The sequence below is a fragment of the Zonotrichia albicollis genome, chromosome 5 (genome assembly GCF_047830755.1).
Source record: "Zonotrichia albicollis isolate bZonAlb1 chromosome 5, bZonAlb1.hap1, whole genome shotgun sequence".
NCBI classification, from domain to species: Eukaryota; Metazoa; Chordata; class Aves; order Passeriformes; family Passerellidae; genus Zonotrichia; species Zonotrichia albicollis.
Genome location: NC_133823.1, coordinates 51,931,012 through 51,954,869, shown reverse-complemented (window position 1 = coordinate 51,954,869; position 23,858 = coordinate 51,931,012). Strand labels below are relative to the sequence as shown.

The 23,858-nt window shown below is 38.3% G+C and overlaps 1 protein-coding gene across 9 annotated transcripts in view; it reads left to right on the top strand.

Moving 5' to 3' along the window:
• Window positions 1-23,858, top strand: part of SORCS2 (sortilin related VPS10 domain containing receptor 2) — a 531,512-nt gene that overhangs the window by 156,311 nt on the left and 351,343 nt on the right. For all 9 annotated transcript variants that reach the window (XM_074541705.1, XM_074541704.1, XM_026792586.2 and 6 more), the window contains exon 2: window positions 17,311-17,378. In XM_074541705.1, coding sequence (XP_074397806.1) covers window positions 17,311-17,378 — 68 coding nt within the window. The remainder of the gene's footprint in view (window positions 1-17,310; window positions 17,379-23,858) is intronic.

Below are 23,858 nucleotides of genomic sequence, written 5' to 3'. Positions count from 1 at the left end.
TGTTGTTATTTATTGATTTATGTGGCCATATATAGAAATGAGTTATAGTATCTCACTGGAAAAAATATTGAAATGTGTGAAGGCTGCTGGTCTACTGTTAAAGGAGGTGTCCTTGGCTCTGCTCCCAGCTCTGCCACCAACCTGTCCAATGACTGGCACCAACTCAGAGAATCTCAGGAGTAAGGTTGGAAGGAACCCCAGTGGGATCATCTGATCTAGCCTCAACTGAGTACAACTATTGGCATACTAGAGAAAATAATTTTTGTGGAGGAAGAGGCTGTTATTAATCATACTCCTTAGTAAGTGAGTATATTCCTACTTAGTATTATTCAATGGGTTTAGGTTATTGTAGCTGTAGTGGTACTGTTGCCATAATGTGATAATGAAAAAGGATAGGAAAACAGCAGAGGCAAAGAAGAGCTGAAACTTAGTGATGTACTCTGCACTCTGACCATGAATTATGCCCAGAAACTGAGTTAGAAATTCTTAAATCTGAGTAGCAATCCTATTCTGAACTTGCTTTATCTAAGAAAACCAATACTTTTTACTGTGTGCTTATCATATTGATAACAGCTAACTGCAGCAGCAGGGAGAAAGTTGGTAAGTTATAAATTATTCAAATATTTTTTATGAAGTCATTATTAAAAGGATAGAAAAAATTGTTTTCCTTACAAAGTTAAAAAGTAAGGAAAGTGGCTATGATATTAAAATATACTTGGCTTCCTGTAAAGTTTTGGACTTAGAAATTTGATCAACAGAACTCTTAAAATATTATATTCACATAATATATTAAGGCACATGAGATTAATTTAAGCCATCCATGTGGCATGGAATTGCTGAGTAATTGAGGTTGGGAGGAACATCTGGAGGTCATCTGGCCCAGCTCCCTGCTCAAGGTAGGGCTCATATCAAAAGGGAGGTGAAGCTGTTAAGGGTCTGTCTGGTTCAGGTATAATTTGAGAACACCAAGGTTAGAGGGTTGTCAGCCTCACTGGGTGACCTACTACCTAATTAATCTCAGGGTGCAGTTATTTTTCTTTTTATATCCCCCTGGAATTTACCTTCCAGCTTGTGGTTGTATTTCTCTTGTTCTCAGACCCTGGGAAGAGTCTGTCTCTCTCTTTTCTTTAGGTAGTGGAGGGTTCTGCCTTGGTGTTTTCTTCACTGGACAAATGGAGCCACTTTACTTTTCCTCTTCTGACACGTGCTTCAGCTCTCTCATCATGGCCCTCTACTGGAGTTGCTCCAGGCTGTCAGTCTTTGTTGCAGCAGGGTCCCAAAGAGGGACACAGTATTCTGGATTGTGTATGTTGCTGTTGTAGGGAATTCCTGAATGATAAATATCAATGAGAGGATCCCCACACCTATCTGGATGTGAGGGGACATAGTTTATACGGCAGATTTCTCATGAGAAGCTGAATGCAACCAGGAAGAATGAGTTACTTAGATCTTTGCACATTTTATTCCATTTCTGAGGGGAAATCCAACCAAAACAGGGAAGAAGTCAAGTTTGAAAGAAGAGAGTGCTCAGTTATAGTGCTGATATTAACTACAAATTCTAAAGCTTCAATTTCCTGGAGACGTGACGAAGAAGTAAGTTGCAGAGAGATGAGTGAGAGTGTCTTTTGGCACATTGCTGCCTGAACACTGGAGCCACTTTAGTGCTAAGCATGATGTCATGCAGGGAACAGTTTCCGTTTTTAACTGTTTCCAGTTCTGCAATTAGGAATGTAACGCATTGCGTTATGAGAATAAAATTTATTTTTCCTGGTAGGCTTTTTAGTGTTGGGTAAATATGACAGTTGAAACACATGGTGTTTCCTTAAAAGCTGTGAATTCAAATGATGGCTTAGTGTTGAAAAAAGGATATTGGGTGTTTACGATCCAAGGCAGGTCTGTCAGCTACAGAAGTCAGAGCATGTTTTCCACAAGCAGGAATAGTCCATTTGGGGCAAGTGCCAGGAAAGAGGGAAAATCTCCCTTGAGGAAGCAATAGGGACATAATTCACAATTTTGTGAAAACTCATTAACATATTTTCTAAGCATTCGTTCTGAGTCCAGTGCCAGTCAGTATTTCCATATTTTCAATCACCAGTATGGATAGTGACATACATTTGCTGCTAAGTTTGTAGATAGCACAAAAATTGCTAAAATAATGATGGTTGTCGCAAACATAATCTGAAGTGGTTGATTAGATGAAAATTCAAAAATTCACTTTTATGGAGACAGATGGAGAGCTGCACATGCAAAGATATAAGGCTTTCAGGATGGAAGACTGCTTTGGGAATTAACAACCCTGAAGTCAATGTAAGGTTTTTGGGGGTAGCTTCCTCAATGAGTAAATCAACTGAATTGATGGGAAAGAGACCTCAAGATGTTTGTTCTTGATGCTGATATTCTCCTATATATGTATTTGTGAACTGAACCTGGAAGATGTTCTTGCTTTCATTTTTTTTTTTCTCCTTGTCTCCAGCTGCAGACTTTCTCTTGACAAACTTGCTTGCTCTTCTGCAGAAAATCATTGAATTCTGCTGGCAATTAGCCCAGGGAAGCACAGACTAGTTAGAATAATTATTGGTGGAGGTGTAGGGGTAGGTCTACAAAGCCTAAGTCTAAGCAAGAGGAGAGAGATTAAAACCAGCTCTTTGGAGTCTGAGAGATGAATAATGTCTGGGCTTAGAAAGCTCTTGAATTTTCAGGGAGAACCTGGTGGGGTAGTTGAAAAAATGCTGATTATTTTTGTATGTATATGTATATTCATTTAGTCCCTCCTCTGCATGGCCTGATTTTATTAGGCATATTTGCCAAGTAAGCTTTCACTTTTAGGGAAAGAAGAACAAACTGTTTTAAGTTAGTTTTTCAATAGCAGAACTATGCTGGCTTATCCCAGAATCTCTGTTCCTGGAAACCTGTGATGAGGTTCCTGTAAAGCTGTTTGTGGGCTGGCCATAAAGGGTATATCAAGACTGAGTAAGAAAATCAACTTGGCTTTGACTTTGGTAGCTGCTGCTGCTCAGATCTGGTATTGTGACCTCAGAAATGTCCTCAATTCTGTAGAATATATTCTGAAGGAGTGAGGGGTAGGGAGATGACCCCCAAAAAATCATCCCGATGCTGAAAAGTAAGCTTTGTGAGGTAAATTGAACGGAGGCCAGTCATTAATCTTATCAAAGAGAAAAGGTCAAAAAGCAATGTGATTACTGTGTGTAAGTACTTATTTATGGAAAATATATTTGTCAGAAGAGGTCTTTTAATCTTCTATAAAAGCACATGACATGATCCTGTAGATAAATATCGAAGGTAGATAAATTTACTCAAGGAATAAGTCATCATTACTTGCCTGGCTGCATAAATAAATGTGGAACTCCTTGCTAGAGGAAGAGGTAGGAGCAGTATATTTTTTAAAGTGTAGATAGCTGCATTTTGTGCAATGTGCTTAAAGTATGTTTCTGATTTGTATGGATTTGGGTCTGGAAGTGTAGGAAGAAAGGTGAATGGACAGAGAGAACCAGGTGATCCTTTCTAGCTTCGGATTTAGCTTCTGAGGTGCCTTCAGTTTACTTCTTTCACTGGAGGGTTGTGTTTATAGTGGCTGCAGATCTATAGCAACATGATAATTATCTGACACCACAGAATATCAGTCTACAGGAGGTCCCAGAAGATCCCTTTTTCTCCTAAACATGTTCTTGGCTCAAGTTGCAGTTTCACCTACCCATGTGCACCCCTCAACAAACTTTGTTCCTTCAGGGAGCTGAGGACAGCCACAGCCTGGGAGGAGGCAATGCCTGAGGTAGTGCACACAAAGATCTAGATCTCTGGCTTACCACTTCTTAAAGTGAGCTTTTTTAGGAAATGTCATTGTGTTTCATGCTTTTTGAGGGCCATTTCCACTGGTCAGAATTGTTCCTACCTCATTGCTTAGAGACACCATCTTCTCCTTATGCCCGAGTCATGGCAATCTTGATTATGGGGATTTTGTCCCTATCTTCCCATCCCAATGTAAGAGCAAAATATCAAATTAATCAGTTGGAATAAATCAGAGTGTTTCTGATACATAAGCCTTCAGGAAAAATCACCATATCTTATGCAAAATACAGTTTAAGAGTAAGTTAAACTGCAAGTACATCTTAGGAGCTAGAACATACAGTTTAGAGAATCTAAAAGCTACACGTGCCTTTCAGGCTCTCTGAGATGCCCGAGTACAGAAATCCTTCATTTTGCAGTAAAAAGGAAGCACTGCCAGGAAGCAAAAATACTTTTTTAGTTCAGGAAAGCATTACCTTCCCTGCAACCCTAGTAACACTTTGTAGCCTTTATCCACTTGGATTCATTATGAATTTAGCCAGAAAACATTTGGCTTTGTGATCATTATCTCCCATTACCTGCTATGAGGACCGTTACATTTCACTGTATCAAACACTATTAGAATTAAGGTTATAGTTGCAGAAATATCTATTTCTACAGATTTGCAGCTCAATTCTAAGCAGGAAACATTTAGCTCCAGGCAGTTATTTAATTTTTTATTTCTGCCTTTTTCCTTTGGTGTTGAAAATAAAATTTTCATAATCTTGGAAACTAAAATAAACAAACTGTCGTGGAAGCTTGCCAATTCCCACCTTCCCCCTCCTTTTTGCTTTTGTCTATCTTCCTACTTCTCTTCTAGCTGCAGTGGGATGGACCCTTTTCTCTGGTCTATCAGTGTGAAATAACCATGAGAGTCACTGCAGAGCTGAAAGCTAATTAATAATTAAAGACAGATCCAGAGAAATGTATCTATAATGCATTGATTTGTGAGGGGAGGAGTAGGTAAGTTGCTTTTTTCTTTTTAAGTAAAAGAAAGAATTAGCAACTAGTCTTGGTTTTGGATACAAATCCATTTTGCAAAATTCAGATTACACTTCTTATTATCCATCCATAATGCTGTTTCTGGACCTGGGGAGTTGGGACTGAAGTTTGCAGATCTCTGTTTTTGTGTTAACCAGTCATGCACAGCCACAGACTGTTAGTGTTCTTTGCTCTGAGAAAATAAAAAACAAACAAATAAACAAACAAACAAACAAAAAAACAAAAAACAAAAAAACAAACAAACAAAAAAAACAAAGGGAAGGAGGGCCAACCCTAGCTACCATACCAGGATGCTAAAACCAAAACAAAAACTTGCCTGAACTGTGCCCAGAGACCCTGCATGTTTCTCTGTTTTTCTTAAGGCACTGAGGAGTAAAAAATTCTTAGGGACTGACAGATCTCCAAGTAGCTTAACTCACTAAGAAAATAGGCACTCCTTTAATTAAAATAGAAACCAAGAAACAGAATTTATGCGTTTGAGTATCGGTTTCTCCCTTCCTGGGTGATGCATTTCTCTGATAGCACGTTTACTGCCTGTTTATTTTATTCTTGGAGGACTTGCATTATTTCCAGATATTGGATAATTTCTACTTCTTCACTGTAGTCCCCTGACCTTTATGTCCATAAACCGGATCTCTTCTTTCTTTTGGGAAATTTTATTTGGATCATCATCTATTGGTAACTTAGTTCATAAGCACAACTGGTTAAGAGGTGTACGTATTATGCCTTCTTCCTGAGAAAGGCACTGCAGACTGTTTATGTTGTGATTTGGGGAAGGGATAGATAAGCTGCAAAAAAAAGAAAAAAAATTGGGTAAATTACTGTCAATTTGTTGTCACAGAGATTAAAGAATTCTTTAATCTCACCTTCTCCAGACCAGGGAATATTGAGGGGGCTTGATTTCTTTCCCTGTTGATATGGAACCAATGCCCCAGAAATTGCTTAGGTGTCTGTGGGTAGTGCTCTGAGCTGGGCAGCTTGTGAACACAGGTAGAAAATCCCTGGACTGAGCTAAAATCTTCCAGCACTGGGCTTTAGCATTTTTAATTTCTCTCTTCACAAAGCAGTAGTAGGGATACTTATTAATTAACTAGTGTGATTGTTATCCTCGCTCATTTTAAGTCTCAGAAAGAAAGCCTGAGCCACTTTGCTCTCTATTTTTCCTATATCATGCCCCAACATTTTTGTTGAGACCATTCATACAAACGACTATTAAAAGTCAAATTTGAGCTTAAACAAACTTTAGTTTCCTTATTTTTAACACTCTGTTTCCTGAAGAAATGTCACTGGTCTTCTGTTTGGAAAAAGACAATTCATGGAAGAACTGGTAGGGAAGATAGAAGTTTTTTTGGGTTATTTTTCTCTCCTAAAACTTGGTCAGTTTTGACATGCTTCTGTCTTCAGGAGGTGGCTGAGTAGTCTTGAACAGATGTTTTATTCATTTTACTGTGTCTACAAAATAATCTTCTGCAGCTATTTCTTGGGCTACACTGAAAACCTCTTTTTCCTTCTATTTGCCTCTGAAAAATACAGGCCTACTGCCTTGTCTAAGATGATGATGGGCTGGGAGAGGTTGGAAAATAATTTCTACTGATGGAAAGCTATTTCTTCTTCCAAAGTGGGGAAATGAAAGTAATTGAATGTTGTTTTAGACATATGGGTGATGCATTTTTCCTGTGGCCTCTAATCTTATAAAATTATTGCTAAATACAGTATTTAAAAAAATAACGTTTGTAGTTGATCAGGGATTGACATAATAGGTCTGAGGTAATTTCCAGTAGTTCTGCTTGCTTTCTCTTGTACTTTGTGAGTGAACTTCAGAAGTGTCTATTTAGAGGTACCTCTGGCAGTGTAAGTTCACACTGTATGGTGAAGAAGCTTGCATCTTGAAGTTTTGCTCTAGCTATTCTTTTGCAGTGGTCTCATGTCCATTATAACTTGACATTTAAAGTAAAAAATTTGTACAATTACATGCATTTAGTGGAAAATACAATGTGGTTGTTTTTCCTGTGCACAGAATGTGAGAGATAGGTTTCATCAAAACTAGACCCTTCTCTTCATGTAAGAAATTGCAAGATCTGATTTATTTTTCCTGTGTTTAGAATGGTTTTAATCCAGATTCCAATTGGTTCAGACTTTGGGTCAGACTCTAAGTAAGTGCATGGGTATGGAAGGGGGAGGAGGGAGCAACAAAAACATCCATTTGTTAGACAACATTGAGCTGAAAAGCTGCCATTGGTTTTGGACTGTAGCCTCTGAGCTCTGGCTATTACTGTCTTTCTGTCATGGCATCACTTAAAACCCTAACTTGAGGAAAAACAATTTGCAAGAATTTAAAAGTTCAGGTTTTTTTCTTTGTTTTGGGATAAGTTAATTTCCATAAGAAAAAGACTGTTGACTGCTAAACAGAGAAGACTATTCTCTAAAGTTTCAGAAATAAAATATAAATAGAGACAAGCATTTGTAGTTCAAATATAGAACAAACTCATTAGGAAAAATGATTGGAAAATAAATAGCAGTTCCAGAGAGATGCTCAATATAATGGAGGACAACAGCAAATGTCATGTATAATGTACAAAAGTTTTAACTGTCTCATAGTATAAAGTTATGTTGTAAAGAACCTTGGAATTAATTATATCATGGTCATACCTATCATTTTGAAGAAATGAAATATGGGGTTTTTAGTAGTTAAAAAATTTAGTCTGCTGCACCTTCTGAGATTATATATAACATTTTACAAATTTCTTCAACTCTTTCCTTTGTTTTTGTAGGAGGTAAGGGAAAAAAGATTTTTTTCCATATGAAAGATTGTTCCTTTTTGGCACAGTTTGTGTTACATGTCAGGACATTGGTGGTACAGAGGCACATAACTACTGCAGACCTCCTGGCTCCACATGTGGGTCTGGTGTGGGTAGCAGTGAGAAGGGAAAGGGTCTTGGGACCCTGAAAGCTTTTGGGAGACGTGGGAGTTGGGTCTGGGAACATCATGGATCAGAAAAAAAGGTCCTTGGGGTTAGGCATATGGAATTTAGATGTGTCTGTTGATCCTGCTTCTCAGTTTGTTCTCACTTTATATGATGTTTTCTGCTCTGCCTGGACTTCTCCTGCAGCTTATTTAGACAGGGATTCATCCAGACTTTCTGAGAGGGTCAAGCTGGAAGTGTAGGTCCTCAGTATGATAAATCACTAGGAAACACAGTACTTCCAAAGAACTGTTCACATCTAAACTGATCTCTAGAGATATCTCTCTCTTTCTTCCTATCCTAAAGTTGGGATAAACCAGGGTAATACATCTGTCTCTATTTCTCAACTGTAAAATAATCATTTTAAGGGGGCACAAGACTGAAATTACCACATTTCTACAGAAAAGAGCCATGAGAAGTTCTAAGTGTAGAGGTAACTGTTCAGAAGAGTTCTAGGCATGAATTTAAAATATTTTCCTTCCTCTTCTTGTGCTGCTTAACTATTGGATCTATCCTTAAATCCATGAAGACAGAAAACAGTAGTGCTCATGACATGAGGAAAGAAGTACTTAGCATATTTCTAAACCAATCTGTGATCATGGGGAGAGACCAACCATGAAAACCATCAGTCTTTAAGGTGGAGAATTTCACATTAAGGGTTTGTGACTGAAACTGCTTTGCAGCTCTAGCTACCGCCAATTAAATGCCGACATGCAAAAACTGTCTCTAAAGAATTTGTTGAATACCTAAGTCTTTACTGGAGTAAAATAAAGAAATATAGATCTCATTTATCAGGGTCTACAATCTTTCCCTGCTTGTATCTACTTGATCTGAGGGTCATTTAAAATGTACTAGAGGTTTAAGATTGGAATGCAAGGCTAATTTGAAACCTGGCTGTAAGATGACTGATGATGTTATTATACTTCATAGTGGTTAAACTAAAGCACAGTGTCTGTATGACGAGAGGGATCCAAAATGATGTGCTGAAAGAGCTGTTCCTTTTCACAGATAATGCTATATAATTCCACTTAGCTTTTTTATGTCCCCATGGCTCTTAAAGTAATGGACACCTAGGACAGAGGCTGGGTGAGGAAACACAAAAAGCTGGCAAAAACTCAGTGCTCACAGATTGGAAATCTCCTGGTTTGGCTTCAGACTGAATGTGGAGAACTTTCCAGCACTCCCTCAGTCGCTTCCAATGTTTTCTTTGACGTATTTGGCCCCTGACCAATTTTCCCAACTGCTCCCAAGCCCTCTCTAATAGTCTCCTAACCCACTTGGATGTTCCCTCTGCTCCTTTACGCCCTTTCCATTGGCACGGATATGAAGTTCTGCTGCTTCAGGAATAGTGCTGAAGATAAATGTGCTTTCATCCTTCTTCTCAAAAGGGCTCATTCCCAGTATTTTACAGTAGCTGAATTCTGTTAATGCCATTTGAGGTGTTCCAAATTTATTGTGAATGGGGCCGCGGGGAGCAGGCAGGCTTGGCATTGGGTGGGAATGGTTCCCTCTCACATTACGCTGGGGCAGTGTGTTGGTACTTCTGAAATTAATTATTTTAGCAACATAAGTAAGATGAAACGGTTACAATGAAAGGCAGTCCTAGAGAGACTAGCTTCCACCCAGGAAAAGTGGGTGGTACTGGGCCTTGTCTATCCCTGTGTGAAACTGCAGAGAGTATGGTCCTTGTTTGTAGAGGCACCCAGGCACTCCTCACTGGAAGGGTGATCAAGCTGGGGGACAAGGGGACTTCTGTTAGAAAGTATCTGGAGTATCAGCCCCAGATCTGTTTTGGGTTATTCCTGTTTTACTAGGCAGCCTGATTTTTTTTTTTTTTTTTCTTTTCCAATCCATTTAATCCTCCTTACTCTCTTTTTTGTGTCATTTTCCAGCTTTAGAATAAACAGAGTTAAAGTATCTCTGACCATGTAAATGCTGATTAGTACAACACACACGCTCCACATCACAAAAGGTGTGAAACAAGTTTTGCATCTGCCTCTGCTTTGTCTCTGGTCTTCTGACTGAAATATTAATCAGCATCACTCTGTCGCTGTAATAGAACTGCCTTGGTCTTTAGCATGTTTGTCCTGGCAGAACTCCTTTCAGGTAGGAGTGTGCCCATGTTCCACTCTGTAGACCATGTTCCTATGTTTACCTTTCTCATTCATACAGAACAAACTCAGGCACCTAATATTCAGTTAATATAAATCTCAGTCCTTATTCATGATGAAGAAGGATATTATACAGTGTGGTTCTTTGGCTGATCTTCATGAAGTATCAAAGTCCTTGCTTCCATGTACAGTATTTATAAGGCCTTTTTATAATAGACAATTAGGTGTCATTTGAACACCATTAGCCATTTCAGAGATAATTAAATGTTATTTTGAGGACATTGTAGGTTGATGAAACCTCTGGTAAATATGATGTTATTTGGTGCAATGATACTTAATCTTGTGGTTCTGGTGAAGACAGAGCAGCTGTGAGGGAGAGTAACCAATATGAGCATGTCTGCCAACAGCCCTGCGTCAAAGGAATGCTCTGCCCAGCTTGTGGTATGCTCCTCTATTGCTCTTTCCATATGCCTTGCATAATAATTTCATTTTTTAAATAAAAAGCATAGTTATTTTTATATGTAAATGCTTTTCTTAAAAAAAAAAAAAGCTCTGGCCTTGAGAAAACATTTAGTGGTGCAGATTAGAAGCTCAGTTTAAATTTTTATATTTTACTATTGGGCTGTAACACTAAATGAGAGACTAGGGATATTTCACAAACTGCACTTAAAATCTGATTTTTCTTTTCTGGTAGTGAATAGCTATATAATAGTGATGATGGAGGTAAACAGCTTATTTATAATATTGAATTCTTGAAATATTTGGAAGAGACTAAAGATGCTTTACATATGCCATCTTTCAATGTTAACTCTGCTTCCTCTTGAATTTTCATGGGAATGAAAAAGAATATTCACATATTAAGTTTTGTTCTGCAGGAAAGATTGCTAATTCAATTTAGAACACATTAGTAGGGAAGAGAAGTAAAGTTAGTCCGTATTTAAACAAGAATCACAATTAGGGGACTAGAGAGACAGGAAAAAAATATCCTTGCTTCATGCTTTAGAAATTTATTCTTTTGGCATGTTTGCAAATGTGGTTTTAAGAACTTATCAAATGCTATGTTAAATATTTAAACCTAAAAATTCCTCTGGTTGTGTAGTAAAAGGCAATGACAGAAAACTGGAGATTTTTGTGTCAGAGGTGACATTGTTTGAGGCTGTTTGAAAAAGAACAGGAAGTTTAATTAAACAACTAGTTAAAATGTTAGACAGTTTCCAAAGCTGCAGATTTGATTCTAATAATTCAGACTGAGTTCCCTCCCATTTGCTTGAGCAAGCTCTGCATCTGCAGCATGCCCAGAAATCCTGGCCCTGCACCTGCTGGTTCTAGAAAGGAGCAGCAATGTGAATATGTTGAAGTAGCAGCACTCCACATTGGCTGACCAGTTCTGCATAAACTTTGATTTTTGGGGTCTGGTCATTAACAGTTATATAAAAACAGTCTCTGTTCTTGTGTGGGTGGGTCAGGCAGTACCACAGAAACCTGTGCCTATCCAGCAGCCAGTTGCTAACAACTGCACTAGCAGCCCAGCTGCCCGAGCTACAAGATAGGAAAATATATTTGGGAAGCCTCTTTATTTATATGCCTTCCCCAATCTTATATTTTTTTGTAGTTTTTTGTTTATTGCTGTTCTAGGTGCATCTATGCCATGGACTTGTGATATTAACTGATATGGTTACTTCAGCCATATGGCTATCTATGTCTCTGTTAAATATGATTGAAATCAGTCCGTTGGTTTAGAATTAAAAGGTAGGAATGAGGAGCTCAACCCATACATATACAGTGTCATACACATGGAGTGGTATCACACAAACAGTTTTCTTAGGAGCTTGCATTGAAAATCTGGCATGAGCTGGTAAGGATTGATGGTGATGGTGTTGAAGACTTCTTGTCTTCTGTGCTTGAACTGTAGGCTCCTGGAGGCAGTAGATTTTCTTTTTGTCCTGTGTTTGTACAGGGCTAACAGAGAATAATCCTGTTCTGTGCTAGACAGTGGATTAAATCTATTTGATACCTAAAGTTACTTTTCTGTAGGAATGTTTTCAGGGTCAATGTGTGAAGTACTATGTTTAAAATGGTTTTGAATCTGGAAGCAATCACAACCACTGCTTTTATTCAGCTCTTGTGGATGGAAATACCTCTTAGAGAACAGGAATTGAGTCATTATTGTGTCTTACTTTGAATTATGAGTTAATTCACTGTATGGAATTATTACTAATGTTTAATACAAGTGCACTGGTATAGTCAGTGACTTCATACACTGTAAGTCCTTTCGTTTCCCAATACAATTTAGTTGGAACAAATAGAAATCTAACTCTTTCAGTATTTCATATTAAATCATGTATTGCTTTTATGAACTTTATTACCAGAGAGGAGTAGAAGCTTATACAGTGAATTCTTAATAGCTCAAATAATGGTTTAAATGTTTGCTTTTTTACCTTTTATCATAGTGCTGCAACAGAGTCAACCTAAATGCCCTTTTTCTGTTTAGTTTTCCTAGCATAATCAAATTATGATGTAGTTATTAAGAGTAGTATGTTAGTCCATATAATAGCCTTGTAGTAATGTACCTTCATATTAATAATTTCCTGAATTTTAGTTTTCTCTTAAGAGTCTTTGTTTTAAATAAGAGATGTGAAAATTAACATTGCTCTTAGCATGATGATTGAAGAGCCTGCTGCTGCAAAAGTGGAAATAGCTTGAGGGATTGGAGCAGTAGGTGGCTGCCTATAATTTGTTAGGGAGATTTTTGATTATTAGGTGTCAAAAAAGTGTTGGAATTACAGGGGGTGGTAGTGAAAAATTAATAGGATGTGCCTAGAACCTGTTGATCTCCCCAAAATAGTTGTGGTGTACAGTGGAATAGTTAAATAGCTGAAAAGGTGAGTAAGGCTCTGTTCTTGAGCAAAACAGCAGCTTATGTTCCAGTCATACAGGGTATTAAATGCCTCTCATAAACACTTCTTTGGATTTCAGTGGGTTCATTCACATGAATTAAATTAAGCAGATGCTAAAAAGTTTGCAGAATCTTGAATCTGTCTGAGGAGTTTATTTTCCTGGTAGCTCTGGCTGCCCAGAAGTACTTACAGTATCCTCTCACTGTCTAAAAGCTTGAGAAAAGACAAAAACTTGCATCATACTTATAATTGTGCATTTGAAAGTATGAAATTTTTGCTATGAAACTTCTACATAGATTAAAAAAATCCCAAAACCTAAAATCAGAAATTTCAGGGGTCAAATAAAACTTTATCTGTAACAATCTGCATGTAGATAGAAAAAGAGAGATCTTTGTTAAGAGTGGTCCATGAAAAAAAAGCATCATGGAGGGAGCATGGGGGAAAAATAAAATAGTTTTCCAAAAGTTGATGTTTATCAAAAAGTAAAGGACTTTAGCAAATCCTCCACAGAAAGATAAAATATAAACACCAGGAAAGGTGATTGATCTAGAATTCATTCCTTTTTCCCTTCTCAGCCCCCTTAGCTTGCGTGATGATGAAAAGAGAGGATTAAAATGGGTTTCTTAAAGCCAAAATTTTATTAGGAAATGATTAAAAGCACATTGTGTCTTGTAAAGTGAAGTTGTTCTCTTTTCAGCCCAGACTTGCTGCAAAGCATTTTCAGAGGAGAGCAACAGGAAAGGAGAGGGGATAAACATAGATCATTCTAACTTTCATTATTCATGGGTAATAATATCTGGAATTTTCCATTTGTTTTTCTGGTCTGTCATTCAATGAAAACCCAGTGCACCCCTGAAGACAGCTCTACATCCAGAAAGAATTTTGGATCAAAACTTTTTCAACTCCTTTGTTTGAAGAGCAGTTTGGAGCTGTGGCTACTGAGAATTCACATAGGCAGAGCAAAGTTATGGAAGCAGGGGAATGATGTGGGAGAATCAAAATTCCATCTGTGCACCCTACTGTCCCTCTCCCCATCAAAAAAGGAGAGGGGAGGATGAGGTAAAGAAATTTCTGAAGGCCCAACACAGAGAAATTGACTGAAGCTAGTTATTTCTTCCATGGAAAACTAACTTCTAATGCACATTGCATTTGATTCTTGGAATTCATAAGGGATTTATCTACCATACCATGGCACATAGAGAGAAATACTGGCTTGATGGAGAGGCCTTTACCAAAGGCTTTGGTAAAGAAGCAGGTAATAGAGTATCAATTTTGTGATAAAAGCTGAAAGTTTTCATTTTCTTTTTTTCCCTTTCATATTTTTTTCCAGAAGTGCTATCAGGTATTCACAGGTCCCTAGCACACAACAGTAATCATTGTTGTCATCTCCATTGTCATGCTCTGGGAGGGAACTCAAAGAAATGTGGGCGAATTTAAGTTTAAATGGTTTAAAATGGATTCACAAGTCTCTGGAAGTCTGAATGGAGTGGAGATTTCTAGATAATCCTATAAATCCAACTTAAAGTAAAAAATCTGATAAATCTTAATTCTCCTTAATTGCTTACATTTAATTTAGCTGTAAAATAATAAGAGAAAAAAGTTAAATTTGTTGTTGCTGTCCATGACTGATGGTAATATGAGGTGGTTAAGAATCATATCCTTGATCACTGCTCAGTTGCTGCTGTGTCTCTCCCCACCACAGGCCACCCAAGCACTTTCACTAGAGAGCCGTGTGTATGAACCACTGGCTTCAATCCAGCCTGTAAAATCCTTGTAATTATGGAGTCTCATTAAAATGAAATCAGTGAAACAGGCTTCTGCTCTTAAAAGTGATGGGTAGAATCCAGAGATCCTGAAGACCTTTATGCTTTCATTGTGGAATAATTCTTTCTGTTCTTTGGATCTATCTATTAATTTAGAAAAACTGCCATTATGGTCAGCCTGGATCCTGTTTTCAGGATTGCCTGAAAAGATGCCCACAGGCTAAAGGACTGTGCTGTAAAATCTGTTAAATAGCTGGCCTCCATTATTCAGATACTGGGATGAAATCCTTTGGCAGAGTTGATATGATGGTCAGCCCCTCTGCAGCTTCATTCTTCTTAATTCATGACAGGAATCTGCTAATGTTATTAGAGAGTTCAGAGATGGCTTCTGATGGCTTTGCTTTTCCTACTAAGTCATTCTCTCTACTTCCAAAGTACAAAAGGTGCAAACTTAAATTTTTACATGAATTTATCTGGCAGATTGGAAAGTACTGACATCTGTTTTTCAGAGCTCTGACTCAATTTAAAGCACCAATCCTGCAGCTTCAAGAAGATGTTTTACTGCTTATGGCGGCTCCCCACTGCAGTTTGCAGTTATCTGAAAGCCATTCAGTCGAGGTGTGGGGAACAGCAGTGCCTTTCTGGTTTGGTGTGTGCATGCCCAGGTGAACTGCAGCTAGCCAGCAGTACCGGGAGCCTGGCAGTCTTTTACATTCCTGACTGGTGCTGAGCTACAAAAATGGCTTTTCTGGAAGGTTCTTGGTTGGTGCATCCATACAGGTTATGCTCAAAGCAGGTAGACTGAGGGTGACCCAACAGGATTTTTTGTGTATGATTTTAATCTGTTTAATTCAGGAATAGAACATTGAGCTTAGCCTGTGGCAGGATGGCTCCAACACACATTGCTGAAAATTATCTGAATTTTAAAATTTCTAATTCTAGGATGTACAGGGATGAAGAAAGTTGGTTCACCAAGTTCAGGATTCAGCCTCCATTTTTGCGTAAATGTAAGGAAAGAAAGTACAATCTTTTGTATTTTTAGGTATTTTCTTTTTTATTTTCATGTACCAAGTATGCATTCTTGTATCTCTTAAAAAAATAAATTCCAGATCAGTTTTTGTGACCAAAGAGGGATTATACTTGTTTGGAAAGGCACAGTCTGAAACTTTTTCCTTAATAATTGGAGCCAATAGATGCTCCCAGTAGTGAAATTTCTTTCTTTTTCTTCTTAAAGGCAAGCACCAGTAAAAGCTGTAGTTAAGACACTGATGATACAATAAATAGCTGACCTGGTAGAACGTGCTTGGGCTGTAGCCAGGAATTTCCTCCACAGATACAATCTCCTTTAGAAAATGGTTCTTTCCCTTTGTAAGTCTTGTAGTGACCTAATTTTTTTTCTTTTTTTATGCCAAAACTTTTATTTTTATAAGTAATCAAATCCCAAAAAAGTGATCTGGTAAGTTGTGGCTCTTTTGAGAATAGGAGTGAATAATACTTGTGAATTATGTATTGTTCCCACTTTTGCTTATCTCAATATGTGTTGTGAGTTTATTAGGTTTGGCTAACCCTTGAGTGAGACTGGTATTATACCTCAGTTCTGTAAAACACTGAATTATTTCCATGTGATAACATCTTCAGTCTGTAATTCTGTTTTCTTACAATCTCCAGCATACAAGGAGTGCAGCATAAATGTATCATTGGCATATTTAATTATCTGAATAATCAAGGTGAACACCTACAGTTGCTGTTTGCTGTAGATTTCATCTGGTGGTCAGAGCAGAGCAGTGCCAGGTAAATAACAGCTTGCCCCAAACTGTTTGAGACTGGTGTTGACCCCACATTAAAGAAAGCCTCCAGCTGTGCAGGGGACCAGCCTGTTCTGCCTCTCTGGGGGTGCCATGGGCATGTGGCTCTAAGAGCCACAAATATGGACTGGCAGCAAATGAAAGAAACCTGTAAAAGATGCAGACATAAACCATAGTACTGAGCTTGATACACTGCTTGTGGACTAGAGCTTTACATTATTTGACCAGTAAATTTGTTACTTGTTGAGCAAATGGAAAATATTTCTTGCTGACTGTTTTCAAAGGATGAAGATGTTTTGTGGATAAAATTTGCTTGTGTGTTTTGTTGGCTGTTGCTGATGCAGATGAGTAATTTATTGAGCACAGAGCTGGTTCATGAAGGGGAAAAAGTGATTCTTCAAGAAATGAAAAGTGATAGCTATGAAAGTTGCATTGCTGATTTTGTGAGGAAGGCCAGAGCTCTTTTTCCCCCTGATTTTTTTTAATCTGGATAATCAAAGTTAATCACCATTGTTTAACACTTTGGATTTAAAAAAAATTGTGTCTGTAGAGTAGCCTCCTAAATTTAAACAAGCAACCAGGTTGTTTTTTCCTAATCAGAAAGTCATAAAGATTCCTTGAGGACTGTCTGGTGGTGGTGGTGGTATTTATGTGACAATTCCAACTCCACTGTTTATGTGAAATGGGCAATCTTTCACAGTCACCAGGTTTGCAGAAAATTTCAAGTGCTGAAATCACTCTTCCCAGAAAGAGAAATGAAAAAGCCAGGCTCAAAAGCAAAACTCTAAGAGTTAAAATGAGGTCAAATACTTCTCAGGTTTTCAGAAGCCTCGCTTTTGTTTTTCCCAAAATCATGCTGCCCATGTCTGTTTCTGTTTCTACATCAGTTTACATATTTAAATCTATTTATTCTAATTTTCTTTTAGGTGATCCTGATCCTTACCAAGTATTATCATACTGACATGGGGAAAGTTCTGGAGAGCTCTTTGTGGAGGTAAGTCCTCTGCTTTTTCTATAATCTTCACTCCTGTCATTCTTGGAATAGATGCATCCCTTCCTTTTCCAGACTGCTGCTGGGCTGAGTTGGTAGCTGACCGATGCTACTGTGGTAAGATTATCCAGATTGTCATCAGCTCCTACTCCTTCTCTTCCTTGGATGCATTTCCTGTTGTTGAATTAGAGTTTGTAACGAATTTTAACAGTAGAAACAAAGAATGATGGAGAACATAAGGTAACTTCTTGATGCTACTTTGCAAGCTGCCATGTTTTTCCTTTTCCTAGAAATTGTGCATCAAACCTACTCAAGAAGTTTGAAATGCTTACTGTGTTGGGATGTGTCCTTTGGGAATTCTTGCTGCTTGAGTAGTGTACTGAGGTTAGTAAATAATCCTGCTTTGGAAGTAGTTAGGATTGTCTGGATGAAGTATACCAGCAGTGAAGCTTATATTGTGTTTTATGACAACTGGGAATAAATAGTAATCCAAATAAATTTCTAAACTGTTTCTTATTCCCACAATACTTGTGAATTAAGATTCCAATATGCTTGTTGCCTGTGTGTGCACAGATTGCACAAAATTTTCCACAACAAATATTTTATGGACCCCTCAGGTACATTTGAAAAACTAAAGTATTTCACTGTTATCAATAAATGTGATACTGCACCAATATTTGCTCTGCTGGTTTTGCTGGTTATCTCTAGCAGTTGAAATGACAGGAGAGTTAAATTCAAATGTAGATCATAAGCTTTGGGTCTAGAAACAAATAGTTTATCTAAAACCTCATGGTTTAGGTACGTACAAACTTCATGCTGTCCTAAGAGCTTGTATGGGGATTTGACCTTCAGCGGTGAGTGTAAGGACCTTTGCAGAGACAATCCAAGAAAAGAACTGGGTAAGGGAATAGGGAGTGGGAAAAGTCTGTTTCCAGGACATGCTGCAAAACAGCCTTGTTATTTATTTTGAAAGAGGTGGCCTTGTTTTAACTGTGTGCAGTTTCTCAGTGACAGTGCTTCTGTAATAACTTCTTGTCATACCAGTGTCTGAATAGTGCTCAGTCTGGCCAGGGCCAGTGGTCCATGCAGAATAAGGGTATTTCTAGTTATAAGAAGGAGGTATTCAGGAAAGGGAGTAAGATCAAATGGAGACTGCCCTTTTTAGGGCTGTGACAGTTTGTTTGTAACTGTCCTTTAAACTTAAAAGATGCTAAATTTATTGCACGTTTGTTTCTGTTTTAATTTTTGTCCAACATCTTGTGCAAATAAGACAACCAAATGACAGTTTGGATACTCCCAACTGCGTAAGCACACTTTGCTTTTCTGTTATTTGTCAGTGGCCCTTACAACATATGCAATATATTTCAAGTTTTCCAATTCATACTTCAGAGTATCTATCATAGCCTTTTAAGCATTTTCAGTTGGATTCTTCAAAATAAACTCTTTGGTCTTTTAAAATAAACATAAACCAGGCTTCAGATAATGTTTCTTTCTTTGGAGAACACAAACACTTAAAACAAGGTCATCCAGACCTTGCTGACAGCTGGTATAAAGAACTGGTGTGAACTGCATTCAAATAAAATTGATACTAGCGTGCATCATCTGGAAAGCGTGCCTTTTTACTTACAAGAAACACATGTACCAGATGCTTTGGTACTGGCACAGGTCAGGTCCTGCCCCAAGGGCTGGGCACAGATGTCCTCAGGGCTCTCTCTCAGTGGTGTCGGGCTTTGGGGATGTGCTGGGTGCCCATGGCTCCACTTTAGTGCAGCAGCAGGGATGGGACCTTGGGGGACTCTGCTTGGGTATGTCTTGCAATTTCACAGGGCACAGACCAGCCAGGGTCTGGGCATCAGGGTGCCCTGGGCTGTCTACTTTGTCAAGAGAGCCCTTGGGAGCTCACTCCTGGATGTGATGATGCCAGAACCTACTGAGCCAGGGATGGGGAGGGAGGTTGGGGCTTGCTGACCAGACCGGCTGGATGGGTTCTGAGTCACCTGGTCCAGTGGGAGGTTCCCTGCCCATGGCAGCAATGTTGGAACTAGATGGTCTTTCAGGTCCCTTCCAACCCAACCCAAACCATTCCATGATTCTGTGGTTTCTAAAACCAAGGTGGAATAGCTGAAAGGAAGTGAGTGCTTAAGATGAGCTCTTGGGCCAGGGGGTGCTACTTGGGTGATCCATGCCTGGATGTGTTCTGGGCTCACCTCCTTCCTCCACCTCTGCCCTCTGTGATGAAGTAGAGACAGTTGTCAAACTGGAAGAGTTACAAAGTGCTGGAAAAGTGCAAATCAGACCAACTATTGCAAAAGTATCAAATAGTGCCCTCTCTGTTGAGAAATCGCTCAGTGTTTGTACTAAATAACTGAATGAAGCTGAAGTCCCTTTACAGTCAAGGGACTTCTGTGTAAAATGGTTGGAGCTTCACCACTTTTCATCCATGTTTGCTGATGGAACTGTGGTGTTGTATTCATATTGGCAGCCTGCCTAGAATGTATAATGTATATATTTTTCAATATTTTTGTTTAATTCTCTTTTGCATTCTTATTTGTATCAAGCAAATATGCCATAAAACAGGTGTGAAAAATGATACAGGGTTTTTTTATTAGGAGAGAAATGCCATTAATCTGGTTCTGTGCCCTAGTGGTAACAGACCCTCTCCAGTTATTTCCTGAATTGGCCCAGTGTTTTTGTTCCTATGTTGTCTGGCTAGATAATACCAGAAATCATATTATCTAAGTCATTATGTGACTTAGTCACTAAGTGAAAGTAAACTAGTTTTATGAACTGATCAATTCTTACTAGGGTAATTTTTTAATGTTGATATCCTGATTTCTCTTTCTGGTCAGTAAAAATTAACCAACCTTGATGTTTAACAGTTAAGTTGTTACTTGAAACTGCATCTTTCATCTTGTAAAACATGCTTCCACTTCATCTCTTTCCTTTTCTCCCATTGCTCAAAAGAATTTTTTTCCCCTTTGTTTAGTGGAACAAAGAATGAGAAAAGATGGTTGGGTGATCCTTTTTTGTTCTTAGTGACTTTGGAGCTGCAGTCAGACTTTGAAGAGTGATGCAAATGGTGGTGAAAAACACCAGTCAGAGGTACATGCCTAGGTGGGGGAACTCTGTGTGAAGATGATGTGTGGGTGGATCTTGGTGATGCATTTTTGTACCTCTGCAGAGCATTGTCAGTTTGTGTAGGTAACTTATGCCTGCCCACATAAGTCAGGTTACAGGCTTGGGAGACCTAAATTTGAATTATTTTAGAATTTTTTACTGTTGAATAAATTGGGAAACTAGTACTGTTAATGAAATTATTAACAGGGTTTTTACTTGTAACAGCCATGTCTGGTTGCACTGAAGAGGTGAAGATAAATTGCTGATGGAAGTATGCAGTTAAAAATACCAGACTGTGCTTCTTTAGTCAGGTTCTTCTGATGCTTTCTTAATTTGCTTATTAAGTAATTGTCAAGGTGTAAATTGTATAATTATTTTACTCAAAATAAGGTAGGGAAATAAATAGACATAACACTGGTTGCCTCTTGAATATAAACTAAAATTACTTTTTGAGAAGGAACAGAGCATTGTTTTCAGGTCTACTTTTAGAGTTTCCAAACTGTGGTACATATTGGGGATACAGGTTGGTTGTCATGTTAGAGCTCATTAGCATACTGAAAAAAATTGAGAATTCAAATACTAAAATTACTGCAACAAGTTGTGCATACATAGAAGATACTTTACATACTAGAGCTGTTTGTGTCAGAGTTCACACACATATTTATTTATCCAGCATATTTGCAATATGAAGGAGCTGAAACCAACTGACCATTTAGGTTGAGTGTGTGTTTGCATATGCTTTATGGACCCATTTGTGCACAAATATGTAGATGCACATATTTTACAACTTCAGATAACTCCTTGCATCTGTTGAATGCCTGCAACTTTAGATATAAGTATTAAATTTTACAAGGAAATAGTTTAACTCTGAATTAGTAACCACTATGAAATTAATGGTAATACTTATCTGAGTTAATTACTCCTAATAATATTGGAAATATAGATTATTATTATTATTCAATTTTATACATGGAGATGGTACTGTTGCTGAAGGTTATGCAGCGGTGACTCAGCACTATATGGCCATGGAATTACCCTCCACCCCTGTGCTTAGACTGGCTCAGAGTCCTGTTACTGGTAGACATACAGCCTTCCCTTTCTTAGCTTGATCTAAGCAATGAATAATAGATGCTGCTGATGATTGCTAATAACGTTTTGATTGCATATTATCAAGCTGTAATGATAGAGTAATGTTAAAGTGGCTTGCTGTGTAATTGCCATTGTTCCCAATGGCATCACCATGTTGTTGCAGCTTCACCACAGCAAAACAAATGACATTACTTGATGTTAACTGCACTGTTGGATCCTCCTAGCTTTGCCTGCTGAGTGCTGGGTGGCCCAAGATGTTGGTAGCCGTAGATGAATGCTAGGTAGCCCTGTTTTCAGAGATGTTGGGTTGTTTTGCCCCATGTTATTGCTAAAGAAATACTAAATGAAGAAACTTACCCACCTCCTTAAATATTTTTGGATATCCCAGCTGAGCTTTCTGGGAGTCCTTACTCCAAAATCAGCCCGAGAGGGAAGGAAAGTTGAAGTGCTGTGGGAGGTTGAAAGTCTAGATCAGTGGTGGCAAGTAGAGGTGAGAACAGTCTGGAGAGCCTCCCAGACAGCATCGTGCTTGCTAAATCCCAAGGAGCCAGCAAAATCCTGGCTGTGGTGGCACAGCTCTTTCTGTCTGCACCCAAACAAGCCACCTATTCAAGGACAAGGCTCACTTGTGCAAACCTGCTGGCCATCAGGAGGGATTGGGGCACAGTGACTGCAGGGGGCTTTGGGCATTGACAGAGTGCAGGCCTACGCTAAAGTAAAAATCCAGACTACAAAGAGCAGGAGATTCTTTTAAGGTGGATAGAGTGAACAGCATATGGCTCAGGAAAGTAAAATTTCCAGATGGCTCACAGAATGTGTGAAAATGAATATGGACATTTGTTTCCAAAATCTTTGGACTTGTAGGTGAAATTCATTTCAGCTGTTTCCTGAAATTAATTTTAAAAGGAAAACAAAACCCCCCAGTATACAGTTCAGTGCCCCAGTGAAATTTTTGGTATGTAGTACTGTTTAATAAATGAGCAACTGTATTCTGCAACAACTTGCACTTCCAGATGGCCTTATACTGTGCTCTGCTTTGAAAAGTGACTTTGTAGAAATGGCCCCAAGGGATGAAGTTATTGAGTCTGTGATTTTCATATCAAATTTTCTCCTTCCAAGTCAAAAACTAAAAAGAAATGGCTTTCTAATTATTAGCCCAGTGAACTCAGCTTGGGATCTAATGTCTAGCTGTGCTTTCTCTAGTTAATGCATCATCATGAGTAATGCAAGTTCTGCAATCAAAATAGAGTGTTCTCAATTATACCTGGGCAGCTCTTTTGTGCTCATATTATATCCTTATTTACACCTGTTCCACTGAGCAAAGGTTTTGGGCAGCATTGAAAAGGCAGTCTTAAAATTGGAATTTTCTTTTTCTTACTGAAAAACAGATTTTTTTTAATCCTCTCTTTGATAATATTTGCATATTCATGTAATAGTATTACAAAGACTTTCATTGTCTTTGCTGCAACCTGCATTGTCTTGCTAATACTCGACAGTGTGCCATTATGAATTGAATTGTGCAGGAAAATCTTTATTTCAAATTTATTTTGGAAATATAAAATGTGCTGCAAAACCATAGTTAAAAAGTGGATGTAGTGGGTTTCAGTATTTCAGCAATGTTTTATTATGGGTGTCAGAAGGAAAAATATGTAGAAGGTAAAGGAAATTAAATAAACATATCTTGACAAACCTTGGAATGTGCAAGGAATTGAAGAGGTGATTATTGATGTTTTTAATGGGCAGTGAAATTGATTCAGGAGCACAGAGGGTGCTGCTGTTGCCATGTGTGCTCTAAAGGACACATGACCCACCACTGACTTTCTGAGCCCAAGCCCAGCACAATGGGTTTGCAGTAACCTTGTTGGTGCCTTGGTGTTCCACTCATCCTGCCATGTTTTGGCTGCAGCTTTTGGCCATTCATCAGAGGAATGAAATTTGGCTGTGGATATTTGGGACTGTTCTCTGAGTTGTGACCTGTAGACTCCTCTGAAAGAGATGTCTTTTAAAAGGCTTTCCTTTTAAATGGCACGGGATTTAGCTGAAGCAGGCACTTTTTGGTTTGTGTTGCCATATGAGCATTTAAAAATTATTTTGATGTCTTAGTATGTATGAAGGTCTGAACTGAAAAAAATATATCCTACAAGAAAGTAAAAGCTACCAAATAAGTCTGTCCAAATTTCTTCACAAATATCTCTTGGTCACAGATGAGAGTGCTGTGTCACAATTACTTTTCCATGTCTTCAACAACTTGGAATAATGATGATGACTTTGAATGTT